Genomic DNA, 12,411 nt, shown 5'->3' with positions numbered 1-12,411 from the left:
ATGTTTTAATCATTGCTATGGGAACGACATCTTCAACGCACGTTCTAGTGAACTCGCACACCGAATCAGCGTATTCGTCAATGTTGTTATCTGACGCAATACGAAACATCTCCCAGTCCACGTGATGGAAGTCTTGGAGTGTGGAGTCAGCTTGGTCAGACCAGCGTTGGACAGACCTCAGCGTGGGAGCTTCTTTTTTTAGTTTCTGTCTGTAGGCAGGGATCAACAAAATGGAGTCGTGGTCAGCTTTTCCGAAAGGAGGGCGGGGCAGGGCCTTATATGCGTCGCGGAAGTTAGAGTAACAATGATCCAAGGTTTTTCCACCCCTGGTTGCGCAATCGATATGCTGGATGGAGTCCTGTCTACTCTGTTCTGATGATTAAGAGTCGAATTGGAATTGACTACTGGATCTAGAAGAGTGTGTGTGTGTCTGTCCGTATACGTACCTTCTTTCCCCAGCAGGAAGTCCAGGAAGTGGTAGGTGTAGGCCACGCCCACCTTGGTCTCCACCTGTGGCCGTCGGAGGGTTGAAAAAATCTTCCCGGGACTCCTTTCCTCCCCCTCCCTCCGCAGCTTAGGAAGCCTGCAGCCCATCACCCTGCAGGCAGAGAGCTGGGGGGAGAGAGAGACAGAGAAAGAGGAGATGGACAATTGAAAGGAAGAGAGAAAGCCAGGGAGATAAGAGAGAGAGGAGGAGAGAGAATGAGACGGAGAGAAAGAGGAGTGAGAGAGAGAGTGAAGGGGAGAGAGAGAGAGAGATGGAGAGTGAGAGGAGTGGGTGAGAGAGAGGGAAGGAGAGAGAGATGGAGAGAAGAGAGCGAGAGTGAGAGGGAGAGAGAGAGAGGGAAGGGGAGAGTGAGATGGAAGGGGAGAGAGAGATGGAGAGAGAGAGAGGGAAGGGGAGAGAGGGATAGAAGGGGAGAGAGCAAGGGGAGAGAGAGAGGGAAGGGGAGAGAGAGATGGAGAGAGAGAGAGAGAGATGAGAGAGAGAGAGAGAGAGAGAGAGAGAGAGAGAGGGAAGGAGAGAGAGAGAGGGAAGGGGAGAGAGAGAGGGAAGGAGAGAGAGATGGAGAGAGAGATGGAAGGAGAGAGAGAGATGGAGAGAGAGAGAGAGAGATGGAGAGAGAGATGGAAGGGGAGAGAGAGAGAGAGAGATGGAAGGAGAGAGAGAGAGGGAAGGGGAGAGAGATGGAGAGAGAGATGGAGAGAGAGAGAGAGAGATGGAGAGAGAGATGGAAGGGGAGAGAGAGATGGAGAGAGAGAGATGGAAGGAGAGAGAGGGAAGGGGAGAGGGAAGGGGAGAGAGAGATGGAGAGAGAGATGGAGAGAGAGAGAGAGAGATGGAGAGAGAGATGGAAGGGGAGAGAGATGGAGAGAGAGAGATGGAAGGAGAGAGAGAGAGGGAAGGGGAGAGGGAAGGGGAGAGAGAGATGGAGAGAGAGATGGAGAGAGAGAGAGAGATGGAGAGAGAGATGGAAGGGGAGAGAGAGATGGAGAGAGAAAGATGGAAGGAGAGAGAGATGGAGAGAGAGAGATGGAAGGAGAGAGAGAGGGAAGGGGAGAGAGAGATGGAGAGAGAGATGGAGGGAGAGAGAGAGAGAGATGGAGAGAGAGATGGAAGGGGAGAGAGAGATGGAGAGAGAGAGAGGAGAGATGGAGAGAGATATGGAGAGAGAGAGATGGAGAGAGAGAGAGAGGGAAGGGGAGAGAGAGATGGAAGGGGAGAGAGAGAGAGAGAGAGAGAGAGGGAAGGGGAGAGAGAGATGGAGAGAGAGATGGAAGGGGAGAGAGAGATGGAGAGAGAGAGATGGAAGGAGAGAGAGATGGAGAGAGAGAGAGATGGAAGGAGAGAGAGAGAGAAGGGGAGAGAGAGATGGAGAGAGAGAGAGAGAGAGATGGAGAGGGAGATGGAAGGGGAGAGAGAGATGGAGAGAGAGATGGAGAGAGAGAGAGAGATGGAAGGGGAGAGAGAGATGGAGAGAGAGAGATGGAAGGAGAGAGAGATGGAGAGAGAGAGAGATGGAAGGAGAGAGAGAGAGAAGGGGAGAGAGAGATGGAGAGAGAGAGAGAGAGAGAGAGGAGATGGAAGGGGAGAGAGAGATGGAGAGAGAGAGGGAGAGATGGAGAGAGAGATGGAGAGAGAGAGATGGAGAGAGAGAGAGAGAGGGGGGAAGGGGAGAGAGAGATGGAAGGGGAGAGAGAGAGAGAGAGAGAGAGAGGGAAGGGGAGAGAGTTGGAGAGAGAGATGGAGAGAGAGAGAGAGATGGAGAGAGCGATGGAAGGGGAGAGAGAGATGGAGAGAGAGAGAGGGAGAGATGGAGAGATAGATGGAGAGAGAGAGAGAGAGAGAGAGAGAGAGGGGAGAGATGGAGAGATAGATGGAGAGAGAGAGAGAGAGAGAGAGAGGGAAGGGGAGAGAGAGATGGAAGGGGAGAGAGAGAGAGAGAGAGAGAGGGGGGGAAGGGGAGAGAGAGATGGAGAGAGAGATGGAGAGAGAGAGGAGTGAGAGAGAGAGATGGAGAGAGGGAAGGGGAGAGAGAGATGGAGAGAGAGAGAGAGATGAGAGAGGGAAGGGGAGAGAGATGGAGAGAGAGATGGAGAGAGAGATGGAGAGAGAGAGAGAGGGAAGGGGAGAGAGAGGGAAGGGGAGAGAGAGAGGGAAGGGGAGAGAGAGAGGGAAGGGGAGAGAGAGAGAGATGGAGAGAGAGAAGGGGAAAGAGAGATGGAGAGAGATGGAGAGAGATGGAGAGAGAGATGGAGAGAGAGAGAGAGGGAAGGGGAGAGAGAGGGAAGGGGAGAGAGAGAGGGAAGGGGAGAGAGAGAGGGAAGGGGAGAGAGAGAGAGAGAGAGGGAAGGGAGAGAGAGATGGAGAGAGAGATGGAGAGAGAAGGGGAGAGAGAGGGAAGGGGAGAGAGAGAGGGAAGGGGAGAGAGAAATGGAGAGAGAGATGGAGAGAGATGGAGAGAGAGATGGAGAGAGAGAGAGAGGGAAGGGGAGAGAGAGAGGGAAGGGGAGAGAGAGATGGAGAGAGGAGTGAGAAAAAACAAAGATGGAGTGAGAGAAAAAAAATATTTGCATAAAGAAAAACTTGTTTCTAAATATATAACAATCAGAGACAAGGTGTTGCATCAGAGCATTAAATCCTCCCTCTGCCTGCCGTGAGACACAACCACGGGGTGTAATGTGTCACAACACACACACACACAACCATGCACACACACAGGCACAAACACAGACACACACCAATAATACAGGAATATGAATGTGTCAACCATTACATGCCTGGTCGCCTCGGATACGGCCATCCTGGTAATCAAATCTGGGTGATTGGGAGCGACATGTTTGAACAGAATGAGTTAAAGCAGAAATGAGAGACTGATTTCTTGCCCTGTTGACCATGGCGACATTAGGACTGGAGGAGACGAGAGAAGGAAAGGAGAGGAGGAGGAGAGGAGGGAAGCTAAGGAGAAGACATACTGATAAAGGGTAAACGTGTAGAGCACAGTATAGAACCATAGAGGAGAAAAGAAGCAAACAGAACTAAGGATGACAGTTAAGGAACTAGGAATGACAGTTAAGGAACTAGGAATGACAGTTAAGGAACTAGGAATGACAGTTAAGGAACTAGGAATGACAGTTAAGGAACTAGGAATGACAGTTAAGGGAAAGGGGGATACCTAGTCAGTTGTACAACTGAATGCATTCAACTGAAATGTGTCTTCTGCATTTAACCCCTCTGAATCAGAGAGGTGTGAGGGGCTGCCATAACCCACATCACTGTCACGACTCCCACCGAAGGTGGCTCCTCTTCCTGTTCGGGCGGCACTTGGCGTTCGTTGTCACCGGTCTACTAGCTGCTACCGATCCCCTTTTCCTTTTCTGTTAGTTTTGTCTTGTTGGTTCACCTGTTTCTAGGTTTTGGTTAGGGCTATTTCAGCCGGTTATGCCCGCCTGCTTTTGTGCGGGCTTGTTTCTCTGTTAATTTTTGTGGTTGTGCGAGTTTCTTGTTTTCTCTGGTCTGTTTGGGTCATGTTTTTGGGCCGGTCATTTGTATGTGCCTGGTGTTTTGGCGTGACCGTTTTCTGTTCCGGAATAAACACATTGTCCTTTACCCTCTGCACTCCATGCCTGACTCCACACCCACTACTCCTAGAAGTCTCTCTACCCCTGACTCTGCACCCACTACTCCTAGAAGTCTCTCTACGCCTGACTCCGCACCTACTACTCCTAGAAGTCTCTCTACGCCTGAGTCCGCACCCACTACTCCTAGAAGTCTCTCTACGCCTGACTCTGCACCCACTACTCTTAGAAGTGCGTAACACTGACTCCACACCCACTACTCCTAGAAGTCTCTCTACGCCTGACTCTGCACCCACTACTCTTAGAAGTGCGTAACACTGACTCCACACCCACTACTCCTAGAAGTCTCTCTACGCCTGACTCCGCACCCACTACTCCTAGAAGTCTCTCTACGCCTGAGTCCACACCCACTACTCCTAGAAGTCTCTCTACGCCTGACTCTGCACCCACTACTCTTAGAAGTGCGTAACACTGACTCCACACCCACTACTCCTAGAAGTCTCTCTGCGCCTGACTCTGCACCCACTACTCCTAGAAGTCTCTCTGAGGCCTGACTCTGCACCCACTACTCCTAGAAGTCTCTCTGCGCCTGACTCTGCACCCACTACTCCTAGAAGTCTCTCTGCGCCTGACTCCGCACCCACTACTCCTAGAAGTCTCTCTGTGCCTGACTCCGCACCCACTACTCCTAGAAGTCTCTCTGCGCCTGACTCCACACCCACTACTCCTAGAAGTGCGTAATAATCACGTCTTCGGCACACGGGAACAGTGGGTTAACTGCCTTGCTCTGGGGCAGAACGACAGATTTTTACCTTGTCAGCTCGGGGATTCAATCCAGCAACCTTTCGGTTACTGGCCCAATAGGAACTAGGGATGACAGTTAGGGATCTAGGGGTGACAGTTAGGGAACTAGGGGTGACAGTTAGGGAACTAGGGGTGACAGTTAGGGATCTAGGGGTGACAGTTAGGGATCTAGGGGTGACAGTTAGGGAACTAGGGGTGACAGTTAGGGATCTAGGGGTGACAGTTAGGGAACTAGGGGTGACAGTTAGGGATCTAGGGGTGACAGTTAGGGATCTAGGGGTGACAGTTAGGGAACTAGGGGTGACAGTTAGGGAACTAGGGGTGACAGTTAGGGAACTAGGGGTGACAGTTAGGGAACTAGGGATGACAGTTAGGGATCTAGGGGTGACAGTTAGGGAACTAGGGGTGACAGTTAGGGAACTAGGGGTGACAGTTAGGGATCTAGGGGTGACAGTTAGGGAACTAGGGGTGACAGTTAGGGAACTAGGGGTGACAGTTAGGGAACTAGGGGTGACAGTTAGGGAACTAGGGGTGACAGTTAGGGAACTAGGGGTGACAGTTAGGGATCTAGGGGTGACAGTTAGGGAACTAGGGGTGACAGTTAGGGAACTAGGGGTGACAGTTAGGGATCTAGGGGTGACAGTTAGGAACTAGGGGTGACAGTTAGGGAACTAGGGGTGACAGTTAGGGAACTAGGGGTGACAGTTAGGGAACTAGGGGTGACAGTTAGGGAACTAGGGGTGACAGTTAGGGAACTAGGGGTGACAGTTAGGGAACTAGGGGTGACAGTTAGGGAACTAGGGGTGACAGTTAGGGAACTAGGGGTGACAGTTAGGGAACTAGGGATGACAGTTAGGGATCTAGGGGTGACAGTTAGGGAACTAGGGGTGACAGTTAGGGAACTAGGGGTGACAGTTAGGGAAAAGAGGAAAGCAGAGAAAGAAGGGGAAATGCAGGGGAGAGGAACGGAGGAGGAGTAGAGAGGAGCGGAGTAGATGAGGATTTCGAGAGGACAGGGGATATGAGCGAGAAAACATGAGAGAAGAAGAGAGGAGGAGAAGAAGAGAGGAACGGAGGCTCCAGAAGTCAGTTGGGTGGAGCGGAGCGTTGTCAGGCTAATCCGTTGTGACAGCGTCGCTACGCTCAGACCGTCTCTGCGGTTACGTTAATATCCCCGCCAGACATGGCTGATTAGAGCCGCACGGAGACGACAGTGTGTGTGTGTGTGGGGTTAAAGTCACACTGAGCCAATACGGAAAGGTGTGTGTGTGTGTGTGTGTGTGTGTGTGAATGAGGAGAATGTGGACCAACCTCAGCCAGGCAGGGTGTGTGTGTGAGCAGAGTGTCCACCAAGTCCCTTTAGGCTCACAGCAGCTCAGACACAGACATTAACTGAACTAACAGCAAAACAGACTGCATAGAGTCACAGATTTACAACATACAGTGGGGGAAAAAAGTATTTAGTCAGCCACCAATTGTGCAAGTTCTCCCACTTAAAAAGATGAGGCCTGTAATTTTCATCATAGGTACACTTCAACTATGACAGACAAAATGAGAAAAAAAATCCAGAAAATCACATTGTAGGATTTTTAATGAATTTATTTGCAAATTATGGTGGAAAATAAGTATTTGATCACCTTCAAACAAGCAAAATTTCTGGCTCTCACAGACCTGTAACTTCTTCTTTAAGAGGCTCCTCTTTCCTCCACTCGTTACCTGTATTAATGGCACCTGTTTGAACTTGTTATCAGTATAAAAGACACCTGTCCACAACCTCAAACAGTCACACTCCAAACTCCACTATGGCCAAGACCAAAGAGCTGTCAAAGGACACCAGAAACAAAATTGTAGACCTGCACCAGGCTGGGAAGACTGAATCTGCAATAGGTAAGCAGCTCGGTTTGAAGAAATCATCTGTGGGAGAAACTATTAGGAAATGGAAGACATACAAGACCACTGATAATCTCCCTCGATCTGGGGCTCCACGCAAGATCTCACCCCGTGGGATCAAAATGATCACAAGAACGGTGAGCAAAAATCCCAGAACCACACGGGGGGACCTAGTGAATGACCTGCAGAGAGCTGGGACCAAAGTAATAAAGCCTACCATCAGTAACACACTACGCCGCCAGGGACTCAAATCCTGCAGTGCCAGACGTGTCCCCCTGTTTAAGCCAGTACATGTCCAGGCCCGTCTGAAGTTTGCTAGAGAGCATTTTGATGATCCAGAAGAAGATTGGGAGAATGTCATATGGTCAGATGAAACCAAAATAGAACTTTTTGGTAAAAACTCAACTCGTCGTGGACAAAGAATGCTGAGTTGCATCCAAAGAACACCATACCTACTGTGAAGCATGGGGGTGGAAACATCATGCTTTGGGGCTGTTTTTCTGCAAAGGGACCAGGACGACTGATCCGTGTAAAGGAAAGAATGAATGGGGCCATGTATCGTGAGATTTTGAGTGAAAACCTCCTTCCATCAGCAAGGGCATTGAAGATGAAACGTGGCTGGGTCTTTCAGCATGACAATGATCCCAAACACACCGCCTGGGCAACGAAGGAGTGGCTTCGTAAGAAGCATTTCAAGGTCCTGGTGTGGCCTAGCCAGTCTCTAGATCTCAACCCTGTAGAAAATCTTTGGAAGGAGTTGAAAGTCCGTGTTGCCCAGCAACAGCCCCAAAACATCACTGCTCTAGAGGAGATCTGCATGGAGGCCTCTCTCATCTTTTTAAGTGGGAGAACTTGTACAATTGGTGGCTGACTAAATACTTTTTTGCCCCACTGTATAGCCTCTCACTGCTGGTGATGAAGTGTGTTTGTGCAGCAGAAAGTAACATGCTTTGCCTAAAAGTTAAAAACGTATAATGAACAGATAGCCACGGGAAGTAGGGGTGCTGCAGCAACCCCTGAGAAATCAGAATAAAACATATATTTTCTCTACTAGTCCTGTATTTGCTAACCGTTCGAACTGAATTTGGTAAAAGGGCTTTTATGTACTCTGCGCCATCGGCTTGGAACGACTTACAAAATACTTTTAAACTGGAAGAACTTGTCCCGATTGGTGTTTTTAAATCATTGATGAAGGACTTTGAGGCTGATTCCTTGACTTTCCAATGTTTTTAATCCGTTGTTTTATGATTGTTTTGTACTCCTGTGAATTAAATGGGTTTTTTACTAGATTACCTGTAGTTTCTCATGTTAACTGTCTGGAATTGTGTAATGACTTTGTGCTGCCTATCTTGGCCAGGACGCTCTTGAAAAAGATTTCAAATGAGCACTTCCTGGTTAAATAAAGGTTAAATAAATATCTGCAGCGAGGGAAGTACTGCGCTGGGCCTTTACAGCTATGAATCAACAACATTTTAGATGCAATCACATAATTCATCTTCCCCTAGATTGTTTTCTCTCCTTACTCATCCAGGTAAATTCATGGAGAACATGTCTTCATTTTCAATAACTTCAAGAGGAAACTCATCTTCAGGCTGTTATCTTCTATAATGAGTTTGAGAGCATATTCTCTCACACACAGAGAGAGCGAGATTGAGAGAGGGATTGAGAGAGAGGGAAGATGGAGTGAGAGATACTCTCTTGCTTCTCTCTCTCACTCCATCTTCCCCTCTCTCAATGTCTCTCACCGGAGTGAGAGAGAAAAACAAGAGAGTGAGTGTAGCAGGGAGAGAGTGAGAGGAGGGGAGAGAAACCTCCAGACAGCCCTAGCCTCCACCAGACTCTCCAGTCGACGAGCATCATCGCACAGAGACAAAGTATTGCCATGGGAACTGGCTCCTTCACAGAACAGGCACTGGATGTCATTCATTCCCTGCCTGTCTTCCCTCCATCCTGTCCTTCGCTCACCTCTCTCCATCCTCCCGTTTGACTCTCGTCTGTCTCCATCACTTCCATCTCCCTCCCTCTTACATTCACCGTCTATTCCCTCCATCCCCTGTCCCTACATTCACCATCTATTCCCTCCATCCCGTCCCTACATTCACCATCTATTCCCTCCATCCTGTTTCTACATTCACCATCTATTCCCTCCACCCCCTGTCCCTACATCACCATCTATTCCCTCCATCCTGTTTCTACATTCACCATCTATTCCCTCCACCCCCTGTCCCTACATCACCATCTATTCCCTCCATCCCCTGTCCCTACATTCACCATCTATTCCCTCCATCCTGTTTCTACATTCACCATCTATTCCCTCCACCCCCTGTCCCTACATTCACCATCTATTCCCTCCATCCTGTCCCTACATTCACCATCTATTCCCTCCATCCTGTCCCTACATTCACCATCTATTCCCTCCATCCTGTCCCTACATTCACCATCTATTCCCTCCATCCTGTCCCTACATTCACCATCTATTCCCTCCATCCTGTCCCTACATTCACCATCTATTCCCTCCATCCTCTGTCCCTACATTCACCATCTATTCCTTCCATCCCTACATTCACCATCTACTCCCTCCATCTACCATCTATTCCCTCCATCCACCATCTATTCCCTCCATCCACTGTCCCTACATTCACCATATATTCCCTCCATCCACTGTCCCTACATTCACCATCTATTCCCTCCATCCTGTTTCTACATTCACCATCTATTCCCTCCATCCCCTGTCCCTACATTCACCATCTATTCCCTCCATCCTGTCCCTACATTCACCATCTATTGCCTCCATCCCCTGTCCCTACATTCACCATCTATTCCCTCCATCCCCTGTCCCTACATTCACCATCTATTCCCTCCATCCTGTCCCTACATTCACCATCTATTCCCTCCATCCTCTGTCCCTACATTCACCATCTATTCCTTCCATCCCTACATTCACCATCTACTCCCTCCATCTACCATCTATTCCCTCCATCCACCATCTATTCCCTCCATCCACCATCTATTCCCTCTGTCCCTACATTCCCCCTCCTCACTCCTTACCATGTTTCTCTCCTTACATTTCCCCTCTGTCCATGTGTCTCTCATACAGTAGCCCTCTCTCATCAATTTAGACATTCCCTTCCTTCCTCCCCCACTTCCTCCCTCCGTTACTCACCCACTCCCTCCCTCCCCCACTCCCTCCCTTCGGTTCACATATCCTATTGCTCTAACAGCAGAAGGTGCTTTTCCCATAAAGTAGTCCAACCACATTCTCCACCAATCCTGTAAGATACTGCTTCCGTTATTAGAAGACACAGATAAACTACAACCACACTGTCCTCTGTGCCCTAGGCCTGTAAACACACTGTTTGTATGCTAGCTAGCACACAGGGAGAACATGAAGGTTAAAGTAAGGCAGGAGGAGACACGCTTCTAATTGGTTCTACTGTTGAAGCTTTTAAAAGGCCCAGTGCAGTCATTTTTATCTCAATATCAAATCAATTAAGTACCTTACTGTTGTTATTTTTTTCACAAAAAAAATTGTACAAAAAATAGCTTTTTAGCAAACAGCAATTTCTCAAGCAACAATTTTGCTAAGACTGCCTGGGAGTAGTCTGAGTGAGGGGCCTTATTGGATGTGTGACCTAAAAACAAGCTATTATTGGCAGAGAGGTTTGAAACTCTGTTATTGGTCTATTAACTTATACCGCAGGGTGATGTCACCAGGCAGGCCAAAACTCATGTAAACTTTTCAAACAGCTCTTACACTAAAATTACATTATCTTAATTTTCACAATATTATTCCAAACTCAGTGTGGAAATATATATAAAAATGTTTTATGACTGCACTGGGCCTTTAACTGGTTCTACTGTTGAAGCTTTTAACTGGTTCTACTGTCCTGTTCCAAGCTTTTAACTGGTTCTACTGTCCTGTTCCAAGCTTTTAACTGGTTCTACTGTCCTGTTCCAAGCTTTTATTTATCTAGGCAAGTCCATTAAGAACAAATTCTTATTTACAATGTTGGCCTACCAAAAGGCAAAAGCTCTCCTTCGGGGACTGAGGCTGAGATTAAAAATATATGACAGAACACACATCACAACAAGAGAGACACCACAACACTACATAAAGAGAGACCTAAGACAACAACATAGCATGGCAGCAACACATGACAACACAGCATGGTAGCAGCACAACATGGTAGCGCCACAAAACATGGTACAAACATTGTGCACAGACAACAGCACAAAGGGCAAGAAGGTAGAGACAATAATACATCACACAAAGCAGTCACAACTGTCAGTAAGAGGGGCCATGATTGAATCTTTGAATGAAGAGATGGATATAAAACTGTCCAGTTTGAGTGTTTTATGCAGCTTGTTCCAGTCGCTAGCTGCAGCGAACTGAAAAGAGGAGCGACCCAGGGATGTGTGTGCTTTGGCGACCTTTAACAGAATGTGACTGGCAGAACGGGTGTTGTATGTGGAGGATGAGGGCTGCAGCAGGTAGCTCAGATAAGGGGGAGTGAGGCCTAAGAGGGTTTCATAAATAAGCCTCAACCAGTGGGTCGCAAGTATACACATATGACACGTTTACAGAGGAGTATAGAGTGCAGTGATGTGTCCTATAAGGAGCATTGAGGGCAAAACTGATGGCCGAATGGTAATGAACATCTATCATCTTTTAACTGGTTCTGCTGTTCTGTGCAAGCTTTTACCTGATTCTACTGTTCTGTTCAAAGCCTTTAACTGGTTCTACTGTTCTGTTCCAAACATTTACCTGGTTCTAATGTTCAAGCTTTTACCTGGTTCTACTGTTCTGTTATAAACGTTTACCTGGTTCTACTGTTCTGTTCCAAGCTTTTACCTGGTTCTTCCTGCTCTACCTGTGTGTGGTTTGAAGAGTTGGGCTTTTATGATGATGATGCACTGTGGTCCCTAATAACTGCTCAGCGCTACCTGTGGAGATAATTTACCCTTTAGCATCATCATCATCATCATCCTCCTATCACAAGGTTGAGGGGTGAGGCATCTAAACCACCAGTAAAAAGAGACCTTAGGAACAGCAAGAGGACTGGGGTTTTAGGAGCTTTGCGCTGGGGTCTTTTTGTTGACGTGTCATCATTTCAAGGAGAGAGCACACACAGAACACACAGTGGCAGACTTACCATTAGGCAGACGAGGCAATTGCCTCAGGCCTCACATCATCAAGGGGCCTCAAGAGCTGGGCATATATAATGGAAATATAATTTCACAGCTTGAGGACCCCCATGCTCCACTCTACCCCGACACAGTTTGTGCTTTGTTTCCCTTGATATGATTGAAAACGTGACTTTCACTGAAATTAAGCTGCAGCAATGAGGCGTGTTCAGAGCAGAGAAAATAAAATCCCAAAATAACCTAAATTAATGCATTTCTTTCACAAAAAGACAGGTACTGTACTGCTGATAATATTGCCATTTTCGTCTAGGCCCATGTCATACTATTTTTAGCCAGACAGCATCAGTTACACGGGCTACATATAGTAAAACAGAGGGGTGTTGTTTCGCTCGCTCGGATGCTTTCTCTCCTGTAAAATGGTTTCGGATGCTGGAATTATTTATTTTGGGATGAACCCACAAAGGTAACCTACTTTTTGAAGTGATTTGTTTG

General features: G+C 47.9%; 1 protein-coding gene across 1 annotated transcript in view; it reads right to left on the bottom strand.

The window, feature by feature from the left end:
• Window positions 1-12,411, bottom strand: part of LOC112236371 (raftlin-like) — a 64,541-nt gene that overhangs the window by 49,490 nt on the left and 2,640 nt on the right. The window contains exon 2 of the mRNA XM_042310535.1: window positions 447-612. Within this exon, the coding sequence (XP_042166469.1) occupies window positions 447-594 (148 nt within the window). The 5' untranslated portion in view covers window positions 595-612. The remainder of the gene's footprint in view (window positions 1-446; window positions 613-12,411) is intronic.

The sequence above is a fragment of the Oncorhynchus tshawytscha genome, linkage group LG31 (genome assembly GCF_018296145.1).
Source record: "Oncorhynchus tshawytscha isolate Ot180627B linkage group LG31, Otsh_v2.0, whole genome shotgun sequence".
Lineage (NCBI taxonomy): Eukaryota > Metazoa > Chordata > Actinopteri > Salmoniformes > Salmonidae > Oncorhynchus > Oncorhynchus tshawytscha.
This window is presented reverse-complemented; position numbering and strand designations above follow the sequence as displayed.